Genomic DNA, 21,720 nt, shown 5'->3' on the forward strand with positions numbered 1-21,720 from the left:
GCAGCTCTAAAACAGGATCGAAACTTTGTGTAATTGAAATGTTTCATGTCTCCTTCAGCCTCAGAACAGCATGCCAGATGTGATCATATGGATGTTGAGAGGAGAGAAGCGTGTGGCTTATGCCCGAGTCCCAGCCAACCAGATCCTGTACTCTAACTTCAGTGACGAGGCCTGTGGCAAACATTGTGGAAAGACTCGGACCATCTTCATGCAGGTAATGCAAAAGTCATAAATGTTTCTTTAACAACTTGCAATAATTCAGGTTTTACAGTATATTTTGTATGCCATTTAATTCTTGTATTCAGTATCCCATGGACAAAGAAAAAGGTCTGAAGATCCCAGTTCAGCTGAGGATCAACATGTGGCTCGGTCTCTCTGCACAAGAGAAAAAATTCAATACTTTCTCAGAGGGAAACTTCAGTGTGTACGCTGAAATGGTACAGTATCTATGCAAAACATTTGTTTCTGAAGAAATAAATACAAACATTTGTGACTGCTTACTTTAGAGGGCATTGTATAAACTATGGCTTGAATACACTGTTGCTTTTTTCCCCCTCTGTAGTATGAGAACCAGGCTCAGGTGTTTGGCAAATGGGGTACCACTGGCTTGGTTGGACGTCATAAGTTCTCCGATGTAACTGGAAAGGTGAAGCTCAAGCAGGAACGCTTTCTGCCGCCACGTGGATGGGAATGGGAGGGAGACTGGTTTGTTGATCCTGAGCGATGGTGAGTAATCATACAAGTACACGCACACTCGCAGCCCTTTCAATCAACTGCGTACATCCTGTTGCAGTGCACTTGGACATACTATCCTACTATCCTGTTTATACTTCAGTATCTTTTATGGAAAGGTTAAAACTCAGCAAGCTGTGTGTTCTTGTGTGTGTTCTGTAAGGGATGTAAGAATGTCATCGAGGCTAAGAACCACACATTATTATCCTGTCTATAACAAAAACAAAATGCATATAAGTAAAAAAAAAAGGAATTTCCAGCTACTCCCTTATTTTTTACACTAGTTGCCGTTTCTGAAGCAACCCCAAAAGGGATTAGTTTCACCTCCTAGGATCAAAACTAGGGAGCTTTCACTTGATAGTTGAATGGTTGAGCCAGTACACTATGGAGCTAAAACTGCATGTAATCAAAGTGAAAACATCACTTGTTTGTTTGATCTTAATTTCCTGTTTCAATCAGAAAGCAGATAAGTTTGGGGCCTGGACTGGACTCATTTTGGCAGTTGTGGCTAAAAGTGGGTCGCATGGTGCTCAAAATGTCACGCTCCACTTGATGTTATAAATCAACACTTGCAGTCACGCCCAGATGTGAACTTCAGATTTATGTTTTTCTGTCTACAGATATGTCTGTCTACTTTTAACTTGCTGTTCAGTTGTCTTAACCAAAACCCAAAACCACTTTCTAACAAAGTCTTCTAAGTACTCACGTGTCATACCGCTGGTAGTTTCGGTCCGCTTTTAGACCTCTGCATTCAAATGTCCCCAGCAGGTTCCTGAGGTCATGTGATCAGGGCCTGATGACTGTCTGTCATACAAGCTACAGAGCTTTTGTACCTGAGCTCTGTGGACTCAGTGGTCTCTTTAAAACGAAGAAAAAAAACATCATCTATTAAACTTTAATGTTCTTGCACTTTTTGTTGTGAAGCTCTTTGTGATATCGATCTTAAGAGGTGCTATATAAATAAAATTTTACTTACTTACTTAATTAACAGAGAAAGAATTTCCAAGAATTGCTCTCAGTCTTTGCACAGCAGAAAATAGTGATATGAGAAAAAAATTTTTAGAAACAATCTCTGCCCAGTGTTTTTTTTAATAGGTTAAATACCACATTTTCACTTACATATACAAACTCTCTCTTTCTCTCTGTTTCTTTATTAACTATTTTTTTTATATATAATTCTTTGTTTTCCATCTGGCCTTCTCTCCTGCTTTTCCTCAGAATCCGATTACCAGGTTTTTTGCATGGCTAATGTTATTTTTGCACAGTTTCCTCTGAGAAGCTGTTTATTCCTGCTTTTGATTGTTGTTGTCGGTGGGTCAAATTGTCAGGTACAATCCCTTGTGTGCGCTCAAATGACTGAGGGTACCAGCCAACGCTAGGAACCAAATTATCATCACAATTACAGGAAATGAACAGGAATTTGGCATCAGCCAACATTTTGGTTTCTTCTCCTTCCCTCCCTTTGTGCCTTCTGACTCTAAAGTGCTTACAGCCTCATACTGAAGTTTGAGTAAATAGCCTTAGCTATCTGAAGCCTGCTTTCCTGATCTCTTCTGATCTGTTTATTGTGGACCTACATAACTTTTGCCTGAGTCAGACAGCCTCTTATTAACCTTAGTGCTATGGTGGTGTTTTCTAAAGTCTGTTGACAGAAGCAGATGCAGGCCACACAGAGTTCACAGATGAGGTTTTTGAGAATGAAACACGGTTTCCTGGTGGTGAGTGGAAACCTGCTGCAGAGCCCTACACAGACGTGGTATGCTATACTGGTCTTACCCACAGACATATAAAACACACGTTTAGCTTTTAAAGCCCTATCTGAAATATGTGGGTGAAGATAGCACGACAAAGCCTGTTTATGCATACTTGTTTCCAATGTTATCAGTTTCTACTTTACTACTGTGTACTTGTGACAGGTTGATTTCTTTGTGGTTGCATTGGCGTGATTTTTGCTGTCTTTCTGGCACCATTTGTAGTTTTTAGTAGGCCTGCTAGTAATGATAATGACACCACATTGAGTATTTGGGCTGCATAAGAGCCCAAAAACCTCAAAGCTGCTGCAGATGTCTATCACCCAAGTCTGAGTTTTTGAGTAGTTCCCATGAGTATCCGAACACATAGCTGTTAAAAACTTTACAGAATTAGAGACCGACTGGTATAGAATATGAAGCATTAATAAAATCAATTGGGCTTTTTAAGTTTCTGTATCATTTAATAAAAACTTTTTATTTTGTGTAGAATGGTGAAAAGGTTCAGAGCCCAGGGGACTTTGAGTGTCCACCTGGATGGACCTGGGAGGATGACTGGAGCTTCGATAGCAACAGAGCTGTCGATGAGAGAGGTAACATGAACATTAAAACTGAAACACAACCCATCAGTAAACAGAAAATAAATAAATAAGTATATAAATAAAATAAACCTATAGAAGAGACATCAAAAACAATAGGAGTGGACAGAAACGCACCGGCCAGCACAGACCACCGAAGACAAATGAAGTGTTGGAACTCTTTCCATGGTTAAGAAAAGCAATAATCTCTAAGTCCTAAGCGTTTCACCTTTTCTTTTAACCATGGTGGAGCCATGTTATGACATGGGTATGTATGGCCGCCTGGTGGAACTGGGTCCCTGGTGTTTATTGATGATGTACCAAGAGTTTCGCAAGGCAAAGAAATGTGATATTCTTCAATGACCAAGTCAATCACCTGATCTCATCCCAGCAGAGCACTCCTTTCAGGTATTAAACACAAAACTGAAGGCAGAGAGAGACCCACAAACAAGCAGCAGCTGCTGGTAGCTGCAGTAAAGGCCTGACAAAGCATCTCAAAGAGGAAACGTCATTTGGTGATGTTTATGGATTCTAGATTTCAGACAATCAATCAGAAGCAATCCTTATATTTAAAATGATGTTAGTTTGTGCAATCACTTTCAGCCTGTAAATACGGGGGACTGTTTGAAAATGTCTATAATTCCTAAAACGTTAATACTACTTTATTTAATCTCTTAAAGCCTGCACTTTAATTACATATTGACTGTTTTTCTAAACTCTTCTGTGGTATATATGGGCAAAATGTCATAATTTGTCTTTGTTTAACAAGTTATGGGCCTAACAATGTACATCCTCTCTTCCTACTACTGTCATCTTGCAAATAAGGAAGAGTCTAACTATATATGTATTTTTTGACACTAGGTTGGGAATATGGGGTCACCATTCCCCCTGATGATAAACCAAAGTCCTGGGCTCCAGCAGAGAAGATGTACCATGTCCACCGCAGGAAGAGACTCATGAGAAAAAGAAGGAAGATATCTGAGAAAACTGCTATTGCTGAGGTGAGGAAGACACAGATTAGGAAAAGACTAGATTCAGCACACAGGTATAATCTCATTGCGGGATTTTTTGGCTTTTGTTCCTTCTTTAGAGACGAGGATCGGGGGAAGGTTGGGAATACTCTTCCCTGATTGGCTGGAAGTTCCACAGGAAAGAGCGCTCCTCTGACACGTTCCGCCGCCGACGTTGGAGGAGAAAGATGGTCCCATCAGACTGCATTGGGGCCTCTGCCATCTTCAGACTGGAAGGAGCTTTAGTAGGTCTAGTTTAAGCACCCTGAGTAAAACTGCTTAATATAAATCTCTATTCTATACCCATTTCTGTCAGATGTAAAATCGATTTTATTTGGGTTGTTGTGCTGTGTTGCTTTAAATTTTCTTAAAGTTTGCTCCAATATTTAGAAAAGTCTCCTGTTAAGCTCCTTTGTTTTGTTAACAGGGGGTCGATGTTGATGAGAAGGCCGGTAAAACGGGTGCAGCCAAAGTTTTTGGTGCCAACACACCCACTGTTTCCTGCCACTTTAACCGTAAGTAGCTGAATCAGATAAAATAAATTCCTGTTTGTTGCTGATTAAAGGCAGAGGTTTTCTTTGAACTACATCCCGACTGACTGCTCTTAGTGTGACACTACACTGATATCCCAAATCCAAATACATATAACTGCCTGGATAAACTGGAGTTATCCAGTTTTAATAAAAATAATTCCCCCCCCCCAGGATCTTACATCTACCACCTGAGAGTCTATGTCTATCAGGCAAGAAATCTCTGTGCCATGGACAAAGACAGCTTCTCGGGTAAGAGCAAAATCTTGTGATAGGCACACAAAGTGTAAATCCATTAAGGAGCAATAAATAAAATCAACTCCTGAGGTACAATTTTGGAAAGTATGGTAATAAGAGTATTCTGGATTCTCTAGATCCCTATGCTCATGTGTCATTTCTGCATGTGAGCAAGACCACAGAAGTCATAAAGACCACGCTGAATCCCACATGGGATCAGACTCTCATTTTTGATGACATTGAAATCTACGGAGACCCACAGACCATCGCCTGCAACCCTCCCGATGTAGTCTTGGAGCTGTATGACAAAGATCAAGTGGTAGGTTCAGTGTTTAATCTGCTTAACTTCTGATCAAACTACATAATCGTACACACACAACTGTGTCCTAGAAAAGCACATTTTGGGCTCTAATCGACATAATATGGGTTTATTAAGTCTGTACTATATTCATTAGGGTAAAGATGAGGCCATGGGCCGCTGCACATGCCCCCCTGTGGTTAAACTGAACCCCAGTGGGGCTGTCAGTCCTAAACTGCTGTGGTTCCCAGTCACCAAAAAAGGTCGCAGTGCTGGAGAGGCATTGCTAGCTGCTGAGCTCATATTGAAGGACAAGGTACAGAAAGCACCAAAATTAAGTGATTCAATTGTAATTTAACATTAGGAAGTTTTATAAATGAGGTCCCTCTGTTCTTGTCTTCCAGGTTAATGATGGAGATTTTCCATTGGTGCCTCCTCGGCGGGGGGAGAATCTCTACATGGTTCCTCAGGGAATCAGGCCAGTTGTGCAGCTCACTGCGATTGAGGTATATCTTTAAATTGTTCAAGCCCTCTTGTGTGATGCTCTCCTTATCTGCCCTGCTAGGTTTTGCAATATGAATATTTGTTTTTGCTTGTAGGTCTTGACTTGGGGGTTGAGGAACATGAAGACATATCAGTTGGCCACAGTATCGTCCCCAAGTTTGATAGTTGAATGTGGTGGTGAGACCGTTCAAACTGCTGTGATTAAGAACTTCAAAAAGAACCCCAACTTTCCTGGATCAGTGCTGCTACTCAAAGTGGTAATAACCCCAAGTCTTCCTTGAAGGAATAACACACCTTCAGATATATAAACTTTAGATATTTCCTTATTTGGCCTGTCTTCTCACTGTTCACTTAGCTTCTTCCCAAAGATGAGATGTACGCCCCTCCCATCGTGCTCAAGGTGATCGACCACAGACCTTTTGGTAGGAAGCCTGTCGTGGGACAGTGCACAATTGACTGTCTGGAGGAGTTCCGCTGTGACCCGTATCGTCTTAACAATGAAACCTGCATGTCTGCTAGAGGTATCCACAGACACAGAAGTCTCACATGCATATTTAGCTTCATAAGATAAGTGTCTGTTATATATATATATATATATATATATATATATATATATACATATTTTGCATTACCTTTGCAGTGGCAATGATAGCTGCTGCCCAAGGAGATGTTGTCATAGACGTGGAGGGGAGACCCATCATAAAAACAGAGGTAAATAAAATGTCACATAAACAAAACAACAGAAAAATCTAAAAAATAATATTTTTTTAATGAAAAGTATTCTTTGCTCCCATCTTTATAGCTTCAAGAAGAAAAGGTCAGAATTCTCTTGTCACACGTTGTCGACCAATGGATATCATCATCTATTTTAAAAATGCCAAATGTATTGATATTTGTTTTTGCGTTGTGTAGGAGGAGGAGGCAGTAGACTGGTGGAGTAAGTTTTATGCCTCCACTGGGGAGCAGGAAAAGTGTGGACCTTACCTGAAAAAGGGATATGACAAATTGCAGGTGATGTGTTTTACACTCGGTGGAAAAAAGAAAAGATCTAATCTGATCTAATTTGTGATGGGTTTACAACCTGCATCTAAATTACTGTGACAGACAGGCTTGTGATCTGAAAGCACTTAAGATTTTGCAGTCATTTTCTGTTAAATAAAACCAGCATGAGTGTTCTGTGAAGCCCCACAGCTAAGTGATAGACCAGTTTTTAATCCACTCGCTGTAACAAACAGTGAATTGTAATGCTTTTTGTGTTTTTGTAGGTATACAATTGTGAATTAGAAGAGGTTAAAGAGTTCCACAGGATGACTGATTTCTGCAGCACTTTCAAACTTCAGAGAGGAAAGAGTGAAGATGAAGAAGATGATCCCTCAGTGGTGGGAGAGTTCAAGGTAAAGAAGTGTGAAATTTTGTAAAATTAGTACACAGTAGGGGTGGGTTTTGATTATCGCTTTCTCGATTAAAATCGATTCTGGCTTGGATAACGTGATATCGATTCATTAAAATCCTGAATTGATTTTTAAATAGAAATTTATTTTGCCCGAAACGCCAGAATTTCTACAACCACCAAACAGCTAAAACAGTAAATGAGAGCAGGTACACGGATTCTGCACAAAGATGTAAACACAAAACGCGGACCCAACGCATCCGAATCAGTGAAATGTCGCCTTTCTCACCCGACTGCACGTTCGTGGACACGCCGTCGGGGCTTAAAGCCGACAGCTCGCTGATTTTGAAGCGTTGGCGGGCGCTTTGTGTTTACGTCCTCTTTGTGCTAGATTCTGAAGCTGCAGGTTTTATCTCTCTCCAAACAATATTGACTGAACCAGCAGCCAAAGATGATCCAAACTACGCTTCACATTTCGCTTCACATAAACATCGTCAGGAATTTCCTCTGACTTTTGCTGTTTTGCTTCCACCACGATAAAATCACACTTCATGTACAGCTCTCTCTCTCTCTCTCTCTCTCTCTCTCTCTCTCTCTCTCTCTCTCATTTCTGCTGTTCAATACTGAACAAATTGAAACTTTTTAAAATTATTCAAAATTGCAAAATGCTTAGCTGTGTCTCTAATCAAACCTCTGTAACTTTGCTCTGCTTCACTTCGTTTTTGACTGCACAATATTTTTAAGGTCATCTGCTATAAAATCCCAGGCTAGGAAAATCTTCATGTTTTTCTGTGTTTTATCCTGAGTTACTTTGACACAAAGGCATCTGCTGTGATGCTTACACCTTTAAAAAGACTCACAAGTGTCAGCTTTCTTTTTATAGGTATAAAAATATAGATATGTACTGATAAGTGGTCAGAATTATAATATTTCTGACTGTCTGAGGCAAAATTTCCCCGATTCAAAACTAATCAAATCGTGGATCGAATCAGTATGGGACCTTGTGAATCAGAATCAAACTGATTCTAGAAATCAGTGACGATACCCAGCCCTAGTACACAGCCATTTTCAATACTCCTTTTGTAACATCTAGTGGACAATTTAGGAATTGCAGTTAAACTAAAACAATAATTTAAGGTGGAACCGATGGTGGCTCCACTAAGATTAACAGGTTTGCCTGAAACAATAAGTGATCCCTGGCCAAAGAAGCCTAAAGAGGCTATAACTATACTAGTGAGGAAATAAGTAAGTCCATAAGTCCCAGCCTGATTCTTCTTCAGTGGTGCCTCGGTAGCTAAGATAGAATTGGAAGGGTTTATCCTTTAAAGCTGTAGAAAAGTAAAAATTAAACAGAATTTTTTTTTTTTTAAATGCTTTTGATCTGCTAAAAATGTGTGAATTGAGCTTCCCTAAATCATTTCTTCAACAACCCTGATATCTTTGTGATGCCATTGGAGAAACCTGCAATTTTAATTTAACTAACAATGCTTTTCTCTTTGGTGGTGTACAGGGCTCATTCAAGATTTACCCACTGCCTGATGACCCAGGCGTGCCAGCGCCACCTCGCCAGTTCAGAGAGCTTCCTGAGAGTGGACCACAGGAGTGCCTGATCAGAATATATGTGGTGTCCTGTACTGACCTGCAGCCTAAGGATACAAACGGCATGGTGCGTCTCATACATGAAGCTGCAGCTGATAAGTCATGTTGCTTTAATCCTGTGCACAGCTTATCACAATTGTGAAAAAGATGAATACTTTCAACATTATTTATTTATCCATTCTCCGTTCAGTGCGACCCGTACATTAAGATTATGCTGGGGAGGAAAACAGTGGATGATAGAGATAACTACAAACCTAACACCCTCAATCCTGTGTTTGGAAGGTGAGATGCTGTTGAGATGTGTTGTTTTTAAAAAATTTTTTTTTTGATATTTAATTATTTTACAGTGAAAACTCAAGCATTTCAAATACTTTTCTCCAGGATGTTTGAGCTATCCTGCTTCCTGCCTCAAGACAAGGATCTGAAGATTTCTGTGTATGACTATGACCTCCTGAGCAGAGATGAAAAAGTGGGTGAGACAGTCATCGATTTGGAAAACAGGCTTCTCTCTCGTTTCAGGCCTAGCTGTGGCCTGCCACAGACTTACTGTGTGTAAGTATGTACTTTAAGTGCACTTCAGTTGTTTATTTTCTTAAGTCTACAATTTTGTAGCTCTGCTTTGTTTGTATCTAGTCATTTTGATCAAAAGAGATGTTACACATCAACATCGATTCGAATGTCTTGCAGATCTGGGATCAATCAGTGGAGAGATCAGCTGAAGCCTTCTCAGATACTCCAAAATCTGGCTAAAGTGCGGGGCGTCCCTAATCCACGCTTTGAGGGTGATGGAAGCTCATTGTCTTTCGCAGGAAGAGAATACCACCTGCAGGAATTTGGTATAGCCATTCTTGAAAGTCCTGTTATCATAGCACATATTGAGTGTGCTGTCTCTATTGTTGTTTTAATTGTGTCCTGTTTGTTTTTTGCCTTGCTACTTTGGAGGCTTTCTCAGTGATATTAACACTGACTGCATTCTTTGCAGAGGGCAACACTGTACAACAACACCAGCACTTGGGCCCGGCCAGAGAAAGGCTGGCGCTGCATGTCCTCAGAGACCAGGGATTGGTACAAGAGCATGTAGAGACCAGGACCCTATTCAGCTCCCACCAACCAAATCTATCACAGGTTAACACTCATGCACTCAATGCATTGTGATTTGAGCAACTTAGTTATGTGCTGTGCTTTGTTTAACCCTTTTCTCAAAAATCTAGGGACGAATTCAGATGTGGGTAGACATTTTCCCCAAGAGGCTCGGTTTGCCCGGGCCTCCGTGTGAAATCACTCCACGCAAAGCTAAGAAGTAAGAAACTCTTTACAAAATAATCATATATCTTAACGTAATGCACCAAGGGGTGAAATATAATTGCATACTTGAAACAGGTACTTCTTGCGAGCTGTCATTTGGAACACAAGTGATGTCACTCTGGATGAACGAAGCATCACTGGAGAAAACATGAGCGACATCTACGTTAAAGGGTATATTAAATGTCCCGTCTCTCACTTTAATCCTTTATTTGTACTCTGCACTTGTACTGTGATCAACAAGAAGGCGACATATTGCTTTTGTTTGTTCTTTAGATGGATGCCAGGAATGGAGGACAACAAGCAGAAGACTGATGTCCACTACAGATCTCTGGATGGAGATGGAAATTTCAACTGGAGGTTCATCTTTGGCTTTGACTACCTACCTGCAGAGCAGCTGTGTGTTGTCTCTAGAAAGGTGTGCAAAGTCATGGATGAGCAACAAAACCCCAATTTATTTCTTGCTAATAATGTAACCAGTTATAATTTGAATAAATGAAATAATTTTTTATCTTTATACAGGAGCATTTTTGGAATTTGGACAAAACTGAATTTAGGATTCCTCCTAAATTGATCATCCAGATATGGGATAATGACAAATTCTCCCTGGATGACTACTTAGGTGAAACAGTATTCCAAATTTTGAAGGAAATGCCTTAAAAAGAGCCAAATGCTATAACATATGCTCTGCAGCTTTGTCACAGAAAGACTTGTACATATTTTATGTTGCAGGGTCAATTGAGCTGGACTTACTGAATCTCATCCCTCCTGCAAAGACCCCAGAAAAGTGCAGCCTGAAGATGCTGCAAGGAATGATGGCATCACAGCCCACCTCACTCTTCTCCCAGAAGTCTGTGCGAGGCTGGTGGCCATGTGCAATTGAGCAGGGTGGAAAACCTGTACTTGGTGTATGTTCATGTCTCCAGCACACTTATTTGTCATATTTTTTAAATGTGTGTTTTTTTGTGGGATCCTGTTTAAGGCCTTGTTTTTAAAAAATTTGCAGGGAAAAGTTGAGATGACACTGGAAATAGTGGACGAGAAGGAGATGGAGGAAAGGCCAGCCGGGAAAGGCAGAGAAGAGCCCAACATAAATCCCAGACTGGAACCACCCAAGTAAAAATATGTCTCTCCAAAGAAAAATTAATAACTGTTTTACATTAATATACTTCATTTAAAAATAATTGTGTATCTCTATTCTCTAACAGCCGCCCTGACACTTCGTTCTTCTGGTTTACAAATCCTTGCAAGACCATGAAGTTCATAGTGTGGCGCAGATTCAAGTGGATTTTCATTTTAGGAGTTCTTCTCCTGCTTGTACTCTTGTTCCTTGGGATCCTTTTCTACTCCCTCCCCGTAAGTTCACTCATTTTGTTGATAATGAAGTCAAGTTTGTTGTGTCCATCAGAACCCTTAAAGTATTTTGTCTAAAACACTTTGGATATTTGGATACTGAATTTAATTCAGCATTTAAAAAGACCATTTTTTCTCTCTGCAGAATTATATCTCCATGAAGATTGTCAAGCCTTTCTCTTAAGAAGCACTGTAGAGAAGCTCTGTACCTACCTGCAGCACAACCTACAGACCTGCTTGCTGTTACCATCCCATGGAAATAAGCAATAACTGTCTCTGCTGATGCCTTAGAAATCTGACACTAAGCATTTCCCTGTCACAGTGACTGCTATTAATTTTGTATTTTTTCACTCTCAGTATTATTTTGTACCTCATGTATATTAAATCAAATTTGTTTCACTGACTGTTAAATGAAAAAAAGCAACAGAAATGACATTTCAATAAATCATAGGGATCTATCTATCTATCTATCTATCTATCTATCTATCTATCTATCTATCTATCTATCTATCTATCTATCTATCGATCTATCTATCGATAGATCGATAGATAGATAGATACATAGCCAGATATCCATATCTTCATACATAGTTTGTATGAAAATCATGATAACATCAAGTATTCTGTGTAAACATGTTTGAACGTCAGTCAGTAAAATGTCATTATGAATTCAATTTTGGTTCATAATTTTCACACAACACCTGAGTGTTTAAATTTTAAGTGAGATGCCTAAATAAATATATAATTTTTTTCTATTAATAAAATAATATTTTGTTTGCAGCAGTAAAATTCATAAATACAGTATGTAGGTTTTCAAGGTTTTTTATATTTTTGATTTTATAATTTCCCATGAGCCCCCACAGGCTGGTTGTTGGAGCTATAAAAAACAAACAAACAAAAAGCTGGAATCACCCTGAGAGTACTTTGCTGTGGTCTGTTGGTTGAGCAAGAGAGCTGTTGGCACCAGCCGTCCGAATAATCTGATCAGAGAGGCTGGCTCTGAGTGTAATGGTCCAAGCAATGGGGAATTTTCCTTTTTTTCTGTCTCTCCTCTCAGGTGGAGTTGTAGACTGGATGTTCGTGCTAGGCCTCCCTGCTGATAGAGTCTCAGTTTTCCTGGTCTTCAGCCGTTGCACAAATTTTTATTTCCTCATCACTGTGGCAGTTATAACCAGCTTGTGCACACAAAATTTGTGTGACAGAGAACCATTTGACAGCCTTAATAACATTTGCTCTGGTAAAATGATGAAAAAATGTACTTCATCAAACTTCCAGCTCCAAAACTTTAAGTTTTAGCTTGAAGAAACAGCATTGTGCATGCTTCTTTTCAGTTAGGAAAAGGTCTGCAGCTTCTGCATTGCTCTCTGACTTTTTACTCATGTTTGGGTTCAAATATCACAATGACAGCACAAATCATGTTCTTTGAAATCACAAACTGACAAATGGATAAACAGCCAACTTTTTATTCTTGGTCAAAACAGAGTTACTACTACTTCAATACTAATCTGAAGTAAGGGTTTAAAACCCTTAGGGTCCAGGGTCAAGAATCACCCCAGTAAAGACTCCATTTGGACCCATTAGACTTTGGAAAATGTGAAGCAGGGCATAAATTTGAGCATAGTTGGCACATATTTTATTATATTTTTTGTATATGTTTCAGCTTTTCCAACTGATAAAGACTTCGTCTGTGGCCATTCATGCAACATCTTTTTTTTCTGCTATATCTACTATAGAAATAAAGATGAAAAAAATCTGCAAATTAACAAATATTATTTTATATTGTTTAATTGTACGTTTAATTGTTTTATAATACAGGAAGGCCTGTGCAATGTAATTTTACACATTTATTTCTTATAGTTAAATCCTCACATTGTCACATTGACATATTTCTTTCATTTACCATCTTAGCATTACGTGTATTTACACCGGTCCAGCAGGTGGCGGCAATGCACTTGTAAGTTGGTGTGCTATCCGCCCTTAAAAGCCACAAGAAGAAGAAGAAGCATCTCGAAGTGAAAGTGAATAATGTGGAGAAAAATAGTTTATATTTAAAAGCCTCGAACAAGGAACAAGCTTGTAAGTTACGCTTCTTTATTTGAATGACGACCGCACTGTTAGCTTATATAGGTTAATCCGAGCTACAGTAATCGAGGCTAACCTTCAGCATTTATAGCCAATCAAAGCTAAGTTAGCTAAAGATGCTGTGTTTTTGCAGTGCGCTCAGGGTAGTAAGATAAAGAAAAATCTGTCGTTTTAGCGTGAAAGTGACGTGTCAAATGAAGAAAATATGCTTGGCCAGCTCGTCGTAGCTTTGTTGGAGCTGTCAGCTGTGCGTTTTTTTTCGCGGTGTGCCGTCTTTGTCTGTAATTAATGCACATATATACAGGTAAAATGAACTGAATCTGTAACTTACTGTGAACATCTACCTACGACCATCTTCGCTGAAGTCTCAGAATGTAATAAGTGGACCAAAACACCTATTTAGGTCTTACTGTAGCTTCCAAACGGCACTAGGAATAAACAAAGTTTGTATTTCACTGTATTAGAAGTCCAGTTATACATACCAAGACCCGTGTATTTCTATTGTTTCTATGTTGTTGCTTACGAAGGCTGAATGTCATGTTTATTTCTGGTTTGTAAGGATTTCTTTGAACAGTTCTTTTAACTACTGTACAACATAAATCTGTAATCGCTTTAAAATACAAGAATTGGGTGCAAAAAATGAAGTGAATTTGGTTTTTTTCTAATCCACACCTGATCAAAAGTATATATACAAACTCAAATATATAAACACCCTTATTATTTTTTGGTTAGCTATTGATTTGAGATGAAGTTGAAGTATATGGAGATACTCCTCCAGTCCATGACGTTGTCAATGTGGACGTTGTCAATGTGGACGTTGTCAATGTGGACGTTGTCAATGTGGACGTTGATGCTGGCGTTCGAGTAGTCGACACTTCACGGGAGGCTTAGCCTTTGTAGTTCCAGGGTTATCACTGAACAACATCCTTACCAATTCCTCTCTAAAACTTTGGGTATATTTCCAGACGCTGGAAAACACACAGCCGCATAACTTGTACTTATGTACAGTTGTTTGAAGTAATTATCTTGCTGCACAATCATGCCACCCTGGAAAACTTCAAAGAAACCATTAAAAGCCTCAAATTACCCTGACATGCCAATGATGAGTGTATATAAACTGCCTTTTCTTACTGTGCCAGCATATTTACTTTCTTTCTCTCTAATACAGCTGGTTCTGATTAGTCTTGTATGACGTGTTAAACGTGGATGAAGTTATGGATTCTCAAACGAGGTAAAGTATCCAAGTTAACAGTTTGCTTGGTCTTGCATGATTAATTTCCAATGTACTGCTAATTAAAGAAGATATTGATGGAAAATGTGTGATTATGATAAAAGTATATTTTATGTTTTATTTTCTTTCTTTTTTGCAGCAGTTTAAATGCTGAGGTTAATCAAGAAGATGTAAAGAATGATGCTCCAAAAACTAACCTCACAGATGAAAGTGATGAACTCTGTTTTGAACCACAAACGTCTGACGCTACAGGATACAGTGCACAAACAGAGAACACGCATGATGATGTGTCTTCCCAGAATTTGATGGACTGTAGGTCTGCAGGTGACACGGATGAAGCTGTGCTCACGTGCAGCAAAAGTAACACAGCTCCAACACAGTGTTCTAATGGGCAGAAATCTAAGAGGCCCAGTTCACCAGGTCCTCACCCCTCTAAGACAACCTGTGTTGCTGCACACACTACCAATACAAAACTCCATCCCTGTCTTAGTTTTAGTTCCAAAAACCCAGTGTGTACCCCCATTGATGTGGAGATGCTCAGTCCTGATAGTCCAGTCTGTAAAACCATGTTCAACAACTCTGCAGACCAGGATTGTGATGGAGGTTTTTGTGTAGAGCGCTCTGCCTTTGCAAAGGCTCAGGTAATGGAATCTCAGCAGACTATCAAAGACTCTGATCCAGGAAGTTCAACCAAAGAAAGAGAACATCTTCCTGCAATCGGATCCGAGGATGCTGAAATAGCAGACCACAGTGGGTCATCTAATATGAGCCAGGACTTAATTGAAAGCCAGCCAGATGCAATTTTGCAAAGGTCCTTGGAAAGATTTTCACTACAACTTTTTTTTTTTTTTTTTTTTGTGCCCTAATGCTATTATATTCATAATGTCCTTTAGTTAATCTGCTGTCTGCTTACCTGTTCTGCCTTTTTTCTGTATAGTGTTTCATGGCCATCACATAACATTGAGACAAAATGGCAGGGGACGCCCATAGATGAGCTGAACAGACTACCCCAGTGTGCCCCTCCTCTGTCCCACCTGAAATCAGCACCTCATCACACTGTCACAGTCAGGGTGAGTCAACAGCCACTTCTTCTTTTGTGGATCTTTGTATTTGCTAATACAGATATGTTCATGATGACCTGCTGAAGTTCAAACTAAGCATCAGAATGGGAAGAAAGGTTATTTAAGTGAATTTGAACGTGTCATGAATGTTGATGGCTGCTCTGTGTATTTCAGGCTATGGGGAATTAAAAAAAAATGTTTTCCATCCAACATGCTTGAATATTTGTAATTCAAAAGTATTACTTTGGAAAAAAAAGACTCCTAAAGAAATAAAGCAATTTATTTAAATCACATTGCTGACTACCGAGCCTTGTTAACCTATGAGGCAGATTTTGTTTAACTCACCATAATTATCTGTTCAAATGTTATTCTAATAAAGGATGATGCAGAAGCTGATAGTAAACTAAGGTTGTTATTGCAAAAGGAATCTGCATTTCTTTGTTTGGCTGTAAGCCTATTAGTGTGTGTCATCCCCTCACCGATACCTGGGAGTCTCTCGAGAGCAGGTTTAGGACAGATGTGCACAGAGCATAGCAGCACCAGCTGTTTCAGGTGAACCAGGGGAATGTCTTCCTTTGTTACTGTCTCACTCTTTCAGTCTTTTAATACTTATGCTTATCTATTGGGATTTTCCTACACAGGCATCTCTGGGTTTTACAGAGAATAATGTGAAAAAGAGAAAATATTCAGTGAATGGCGGTTCTCTGGCTAATAAGGGCATGTCAGAGTTAAATGCCCAGAGATCTTCAGTCTCATAGGAAGCCAACAGTAACTCACATAACCGGTTGTTACAGGCAAAGTATGCAGAAGAGCAGCTCTGAATGCACAACATGTTGAACCATGAAGCAGACGGGTTACGGCAGCAACAGACCACACTAAGTGCAACTCCTGTCAGCTAAGAACAAGAAACTGAGGCTACAGTTAACATGGGCTCACTAAAATGATCCAATAGAAGATTGGAAAGACTTTGCCTGGTCTGATGAGTGTTGATTTGTACTGTGACATTCTGATGGTAGATTCAGAAGTTGAATTAAACTGCATAAAAACCTGGCTCCATCCTTCCTTGCATTAACTGTCCAGGCTGGTGGTGGTTGTAATAGTCTATGGGATATTTTCTAGGCACACTTTGGTACCAACTGAGGATTGTTTCAACATGACAGCCTACCTGAGTGTTGTTGCTGACTGAGTTTATCTATCTCTGAATGATCCCAGTGCACAGGCTATCATCTTTCTGTTTCCAGCAGGATAATGCATCATGCATCAATGTGTCATAAAGCTCAGATAATCTCAAACTGATTTCTTGAACATCACAATGAGTTCATTGTACTCAAATGACCTCCACAGTCACCAGATCTCAGTTCAACAGAGCACCTTTGGGACGTGGTGGAACAGGAGATTTGGATCGTGGCTGTACAGCCGACAAATCCGCAGCAACTGTGTGATGCTATTATATCAACATGGACCACAATGTTTGAGGAATATTTCCAGCACCTTGTTGAATCAATGCTACAGTAATTAAAGCAACTCAGAAGGCAAAAGGAGGTCCAACTCAGTACTAGCAAGGTGTACCTAATAAAGTGTCTGGTGAGTGTGTATCATTGCTTGATGAAATGTGTTTATATAAGAGAAAAGAAGACTGGGAGGATTGGCAAAGATGATGTAAAGAATGGCTCTTGAGATGCAGACAGGGTGAATGAGAATGAGAGAGACAGTGCTGGGCCGAGTGAAGCCGTCCTCCATGATCCCCTGAGGGGCACTTGTCAGTAGCAGTCCTATCAGACTATCCTCCACTGCTCGTCCCACAGGGACATAGTCAGTGCTGCTTTACTGCTACAACTTGCTCTTACCATCACCAAACACTGCCACAAAAACTAGATGCTGCCAATCACTAAATTCCAAGAATGAAAATGTATTTGTAATTAATTTTTTAATTAGATCTAATGTGTACACTGAAAACTGGTTGTCTTTTAGTTCATTACGCATCAAAGAAATGTATGACTTGAAAATATGTAATGCTTGTATTATTATTTTCTATGCGTTTACCTTTAGTGTGAGGCAATTAAAATGCCTTATACAAGATAAGCTTTTATATAAATTTTAGTTTATTCTTTAATTTTTTACACTATCTACCAAGCCGTGCTCTAACTTTCAGGGGCTTTTAAAATAAACCAAAAGGCATTCTTTTAATGAGCAAAGGGAAAACGGTTAATTTCATCATAATTTCTCTAAAAACAACAGTAACCTGTAAAGAACATGTTTTCCTCTTGCATTTTTATTTCCCTGTTACAGACAGATCTCCTCAGGGAGGGAGAAGTCCCTGTCCCATACCCTACCAAGTTCAAGGATGCATGGGATGATTTGTCAGTGAAGATGCCCTGCTCTGAGAAGAATCTGTTTCCTATGGAGACCGAGGTATAATAGTTGTATAGCATCCCTCCATCCAGACATGCCATTTCAGTACAATAAAGTTAGTTACTGCAAGAACATTGATGTAAGAAAAGTTTGTATTTATTTATTTATTTTTTATGTTGTGTAGGATGGAAATGGCGTCCAAAGTCGATGGGACCTGATCCGCACTGCTTTGCAGAGGGGGTTCAAAAGTTGTCTGGATGTGAGGGTAAGAGATCAGAGACACTGGTTAGTCAAACCTAAAATATGGAAACCAAGCAGTTGAAACCCTGAAACACTTACACTCCTGTAAACTGTTTCAAAAAGCAGAAAAAATTTGTGTTGCCAGAGTTGCCAAACAAATGACCACAGTAGGCTTTTAAGTGTTTTACATAATATTGAAGAATTTCTGAGCATATTTGTTTCCAATTATATTGTGAAAGCAATGGCAAAGATACAAATCGTATTCCATAAGCAACCACATGGTGGCAGAGTTTGCATCAGTTATATTTTACACCATTTATAAAACCAGATTTGTACTTTTGTGCGCAAATGTTACATTTTCAGTCTGACTTCTAACTTCTCATTCTTCTCTTCAGGATGCAATCCTTAGGTATAACACAGCCCATGCAAAGAAATGGGACTTCACTGCCCTGAACCTTCTTTGTACAGAGGTACGATGTTCAGTATACGACTGTTACCTGATGTTTATGGGCCTGTCTTGTACAAAAGAAAAGGCATAATATTAGCACAACTTCCTAATGGACTACTGAAAATGTTTTAATTCCAACAACTTGTCCTGTACAGACATGTTTGCTGAATATAGCAGAAATAAGAATCCTTTTATAAGATCTTTACCATGAAAAAAAACTCAAAGATTTATTTGAATCTGATTGAGCCTTGTTGACTTGTAAGTCCCAGCAAAATTTAAGTCACCATGATTATCTGGTTAAATGTTAGTCTAATGAAGAATGAATCTAAAGCTGATAGTAAAGTAAAGTTGTTATCGCAAAGGGAATCTGCTTGTCTTTGTTTGACTGTAAGCCCATTAGTGTGTGTCATCCCCTCACGGTACCTGTGAGTCTCCTGGGAGCACATTTAGGACAGATGAGCACAGAGCATAGCAGCACCAGCTGTTTCAGGTGAACCAGGGGAATGTCTTCTTTTTTATTGTCTTCCTCTTTATCCTTTTAAACACTTCTTATCCTCTTTCCAGACAGTTAGGGGCTATAATTGCACTCGTGTTATGAGGATAACATTTTTAGATATGGGACAATGATTTCTTGTCATTCAATTTTACAAGATAACTTTTTAAAGTGTCAGCCCTTTTACAGAGTTTCTCTCCTTAGAGATTGTAGATAAAGTATGATCTTTATTACTTATTATGTCTACTGCACAGGCTGAAACTTTATATTTTAACTACACCAGCACCCAAAAGAGCCTAAAGATAGATGGCAAAGCAAATTCAATTTGAAGCCTAATTTTATAGCTACTTTTAGCATTTAGAAGCATTTGTTTTATTCCTAAATTCTTCCTGGGTATATCAATTAGGAACAGAATCGTTATAACAATGCAGTGTTCAGAATTAAGTGAGTGCTTGTGATATCCGGCACAGTCCAGCCAAATTGTTATTTAAACCTAATGCTTGTTCCCTCTCATCGTGGATTACTCAGCTAAATTTAGCCCATTCAGAATTGTTTTTTTCCTTCTCTCTGAGATATTTTCTTAGTAAGTCAGAAAGCTTGGCAGATCAATAGCTGTCTAAGCCTTTTTATAGCTTAATCCAATTTAATTAAAAGCCCCCATTAAGTCTGTAAGGATGCTAAGTAAGGCCAGGCAGTAAGTTGGTCTTCCCGGAAGCAATTTCATCAGCAACTCCAACTGCCTGCTCGCTGTCGTGACCACAGCAATTCCCCCACTTTTGTCATTTTTATGTTCCAAAGACATTTTATAAAGGCAAGCGGCGCTCACTAGAGAAGGACAAACCAGTGTTTAAATGACACAGTAGAAACCAGAATTTGATTACATAAGCCAGAGGTCCCCAACCCTTTTTGCGCCACGGACCGGTTTATCTCTGACAATATTTTCACAGACCGGCCTTTAAGGTGTCGTGGATAAATACAACAAAATAAAACCAGTGCTGGTACCCAAAACAAGGAGGATTTATTCATAAGACACGGGAAAAGACCCAGGGAAACAGAGTTAACGATAAAAACGTTTAAAGAATAATAAAAACCCTGAAAACCATAAATTTCACACCCGAGCCTCAACTCTCGTAGCCCGGTACCAAATGACTCACGGACTGGTTCCAGCCCGATACCAAACGACTCGGGTACGTGGCCTGGTTGTTGGGGACCGCTGACATAAGCAACAGTTAGCCAAGTGATGAATCCACCCACTAAATATTCTTGAATAGAAAGACGTAGGCACAGCACACCTGCTGGCTGTGACTGGTATCAAGCATTCAGACCTTCATGACAACACTTAAGCAGAAATGATTAACAGCTGTCTTTCTACGGCAGACCTGTTTCATGCAAAGCGATTTATTTGTTATGCACACTCTAATGTCGTGAAGAAACAAACGGTCAGCCATTCTATAACAGTGGCCAAACCAGCTGATTGATATAACAGTTTTCAGTGTCATATTTGTTTTTTGTGGTCATTACGAATGCTAACCACTGAACTTCTAAGCCAATACAACCTAATTAAATGTGGTGCAACATCTTGTATCACTGAGGTAAAATAGTGAAGGGATACGTGGCCCCTGGGCCTGTGACTGACAGTCCGCTCAGCATGTAATAGCCATTAGGTAAAAAAAAAAAAAAAAAAAAAGAGGTTTCCAAATTAGGGCTTGTCTGTAAATTGTCTTAGTGTTTCTCCTCTGCCGAATGAAACTGTCACTGTGTCATTTTCTGACGAATGTCTGAGGGCTAAGCACAAACCCAGTCCGGGAGTACAGTACAGCTGATGTTTCAGTACACAAACATATATATAGCAGCAAGACAACAAGGCTGTTCCTCTCATTTTTGTGCGCTGTTGCTTGCTTGTTTGCTTCCGTCTCTCTCACTGTTAACAATGTCTTGAAATGTAGGGTTTGACACTAAATGTATTGGGGAAACACCCTTAGAAGAACTGTAAATTAAATAGTCAAATCAAGAGTTGTGAAGGTTGAGCTGCCAGAAAATTAAAATGACTTGTAAAGACTAGAATGTATGGAAGATCAATGTCTAATCGATCACTATGCTATGAAGCACTAAATCCTGACTGCCCTGATGAAACTTGGTCTGTCATATTTATGGATGTGAAATGTATAGTTTGTGTGTCCACCCTAACCTTGTGGTGAGCTGCTCTAGCTGTGGAAAAGGGGGGGGGGGGGGGGGGTTGTCTTTCTGCCCTCATCCTGCCGCATCACCAGCTACCATCTATTAGTCCCACAGGAGCGCTTTATGATGTCTGCCAGCTCATTACTCCTGACAGCATTTAGTCAGACCTGCTCTGCAGCCATATAAATGCCCCTGGCCAAATCAACCACCAAAGACTTCCTGTGGAAAATCAAGCCACCCTGCCACTCTCTCCACAATTGGTCATTTGCATTTGCTCCCAGAAGATCCATTTAATCAGCACAAGCTCCCCTGCTTACCTTGATAGAATAAGGCATGTGATTGATGACAGTGACA

At 39.6% G+C, this 21,720-nt stretch overlaps 2 protein-coding genes across 3 annotated transcripts in view; both read left to right on the top strand.

Annotated features, from left to right (window-relative positions):
• Window positions 1–12,061, top strand: part of myofl (myoferlin like) — a 22,192-nt gene extending 10,131 nt beyond the window's left edge. The window contains exons 24-54 of the mRNA XM_026189790.2: window positions 59–214; window positions 306–437; window positions 563–726; window positions 2,374–2,488; window positions 2,971–3,073; window positions 3,920–4,059; window positions 4,149–4,313; window positions 4,496–4,583; window positions 4,773–4,850; window positions 4,973–5,154; window positions 5,291–5,449; window positions 5,538–5,639; window positions 5,733–5,894; window positions 5,993–6,158; window positions 6,278–6,348; window positions 6,440–6,454; window positions 6,550–6,648; window positions 6,903–7,031; window positions 8,538–8,693; window positions 8,817–8,908; window positions 9,008–9,178; window positions 9,314–9,462; window positions 9,609–9,751; window positions 9,838–9,926; window positions 10,007–10,102; window positions 10,205–10,346; window positions 10,451–10,550; window positions 10,661–10,836; window positions 10,935–11,044; window positions 11,137–11,284; window positions 11,427–12,061. Of these exons, the coding sequence (XP_026045575.2) occupies window positions 59–214; window positions 306–437; window positions 563–726; window positions 2,374–2,488; window positions 2,971–3,073; window positions 3,920–4,059; window positions 4,149–4,313; window positions 4,496–4,583; window positions 4,773–4,850; window positions 4,973–5,154; window positions 5,291–5,449; window positions 5,538–5,639; window positions 5,733–5,894; window positions 5,993–6,158; window positions 6,278–6,348; window positions 6,440–6,454; window positions 6,550–6,648; window positions 6,903–7,031; window positions 8,538–8,693; window positions 8,817–8,908; window positions 9,008–9,178; window positions 9,314–9,462; window positions 9,609–9,751; window positions 9,838–9,926; window positions 10,007–10,102; window positions 10,205–10,346; window positions 10,451–10,550; window positions 10,661–10,836; window positions 10,935–11,044; window positions 11,137–11,284; window positions 11,427–11,465 (3,837 nt within the window). The 3' untranslated portion in view covers window positions 11,466–12,061. The remainder of the gene's footprint in view (window positions 1–58; window positions 215–305; window positions 438–562; window positions 727–2,373; window positions 2,489–2,970; window positions 3,074–3,919; window positions 4,060–4,148; window positions 4,314–4,495; window positions 4,584–4,772; window positions 4,851–4,972; window positions 5,155–5,290; window positions 5,450–5,537; window positions 5,640–5,732; window positions 5,895–5,992; window positions 6,159–6,277; window positions 6,349–6,439; window positions 6,455–6,549; window positions 6,649–6,902; window positions 7,032–8,537; window positions 8,694–8,816; window positions 8,909–9,007; window positions 9,179–9,313; window positions 9,463–9,608; window positions 9,752–9,837; window positions 9,927–10,006; window positions 10,103–10,204; window positions 10,347–10,450; window positions 10,551–10,660; window positions 10,837–10,934; window positions 11,045–11,136; window positions 11,285–11,426) is intronic.
• Window positions 12,062–13,201: 1,140 nt separating this feature from the next.
• parga (poly (ADP-ribose) glycohydrolase a) overlaps window positions 13,202–21,720 on the top strand; it is a 28,380-nt gene continuing 19,861 nt past the window's right edge. The window contains exons 1-7 of one of the 2 annotated variants that reach the window (XM_026189990.2): window positions 13,202–13,357; window positions 14,532–14,594; window positions 14,734–15,405; window positions 15,532–15,664; window positions 17,945–18,067; window positions 18,192–18,272; window positions 18,643–18,717. In XM_026189990.2, coding sequence (XP_026045775.1) covers window positions 14,578–14,594; window positions 14,734–15,405; window positions 15,532–15,664; window positions 17,945–18,067; window positions 18,192–18,272; window positions 18,643–18,717 — 1,101 coding nt within the window. In that variant the 5' untranslated portion in view covers window positions 13,202–13,357; window positions 14,532–14,577. The remainder of the gene's footprint in view (window positions 13,358–14,531; window positions 14,595–14,733; window positions 15,406–15,531; window positions 15,665–17,944; window positions 18,068–18,191; window positions 18,273–18,642; window positions 18,718–21,720) is intronic. The other variant, XM_026189991.2, reaches the window with a different exon arrangement.

Source organism: Astatotilapia calliptera, chromosome 13, assembly GCF_964374335.1.
Source record: "Astatotilapia calliptera chromosome 13, fAstCal68.1, whole genome shotgun sequence".
Taxonomy (NCBI): domain Eukaryota; kingdom Metazoa; phylum Chordata; class Actinopteri; order Cichliformes; family Cichlidae; genus Astatotilapia; species Astatotilapia calliptera.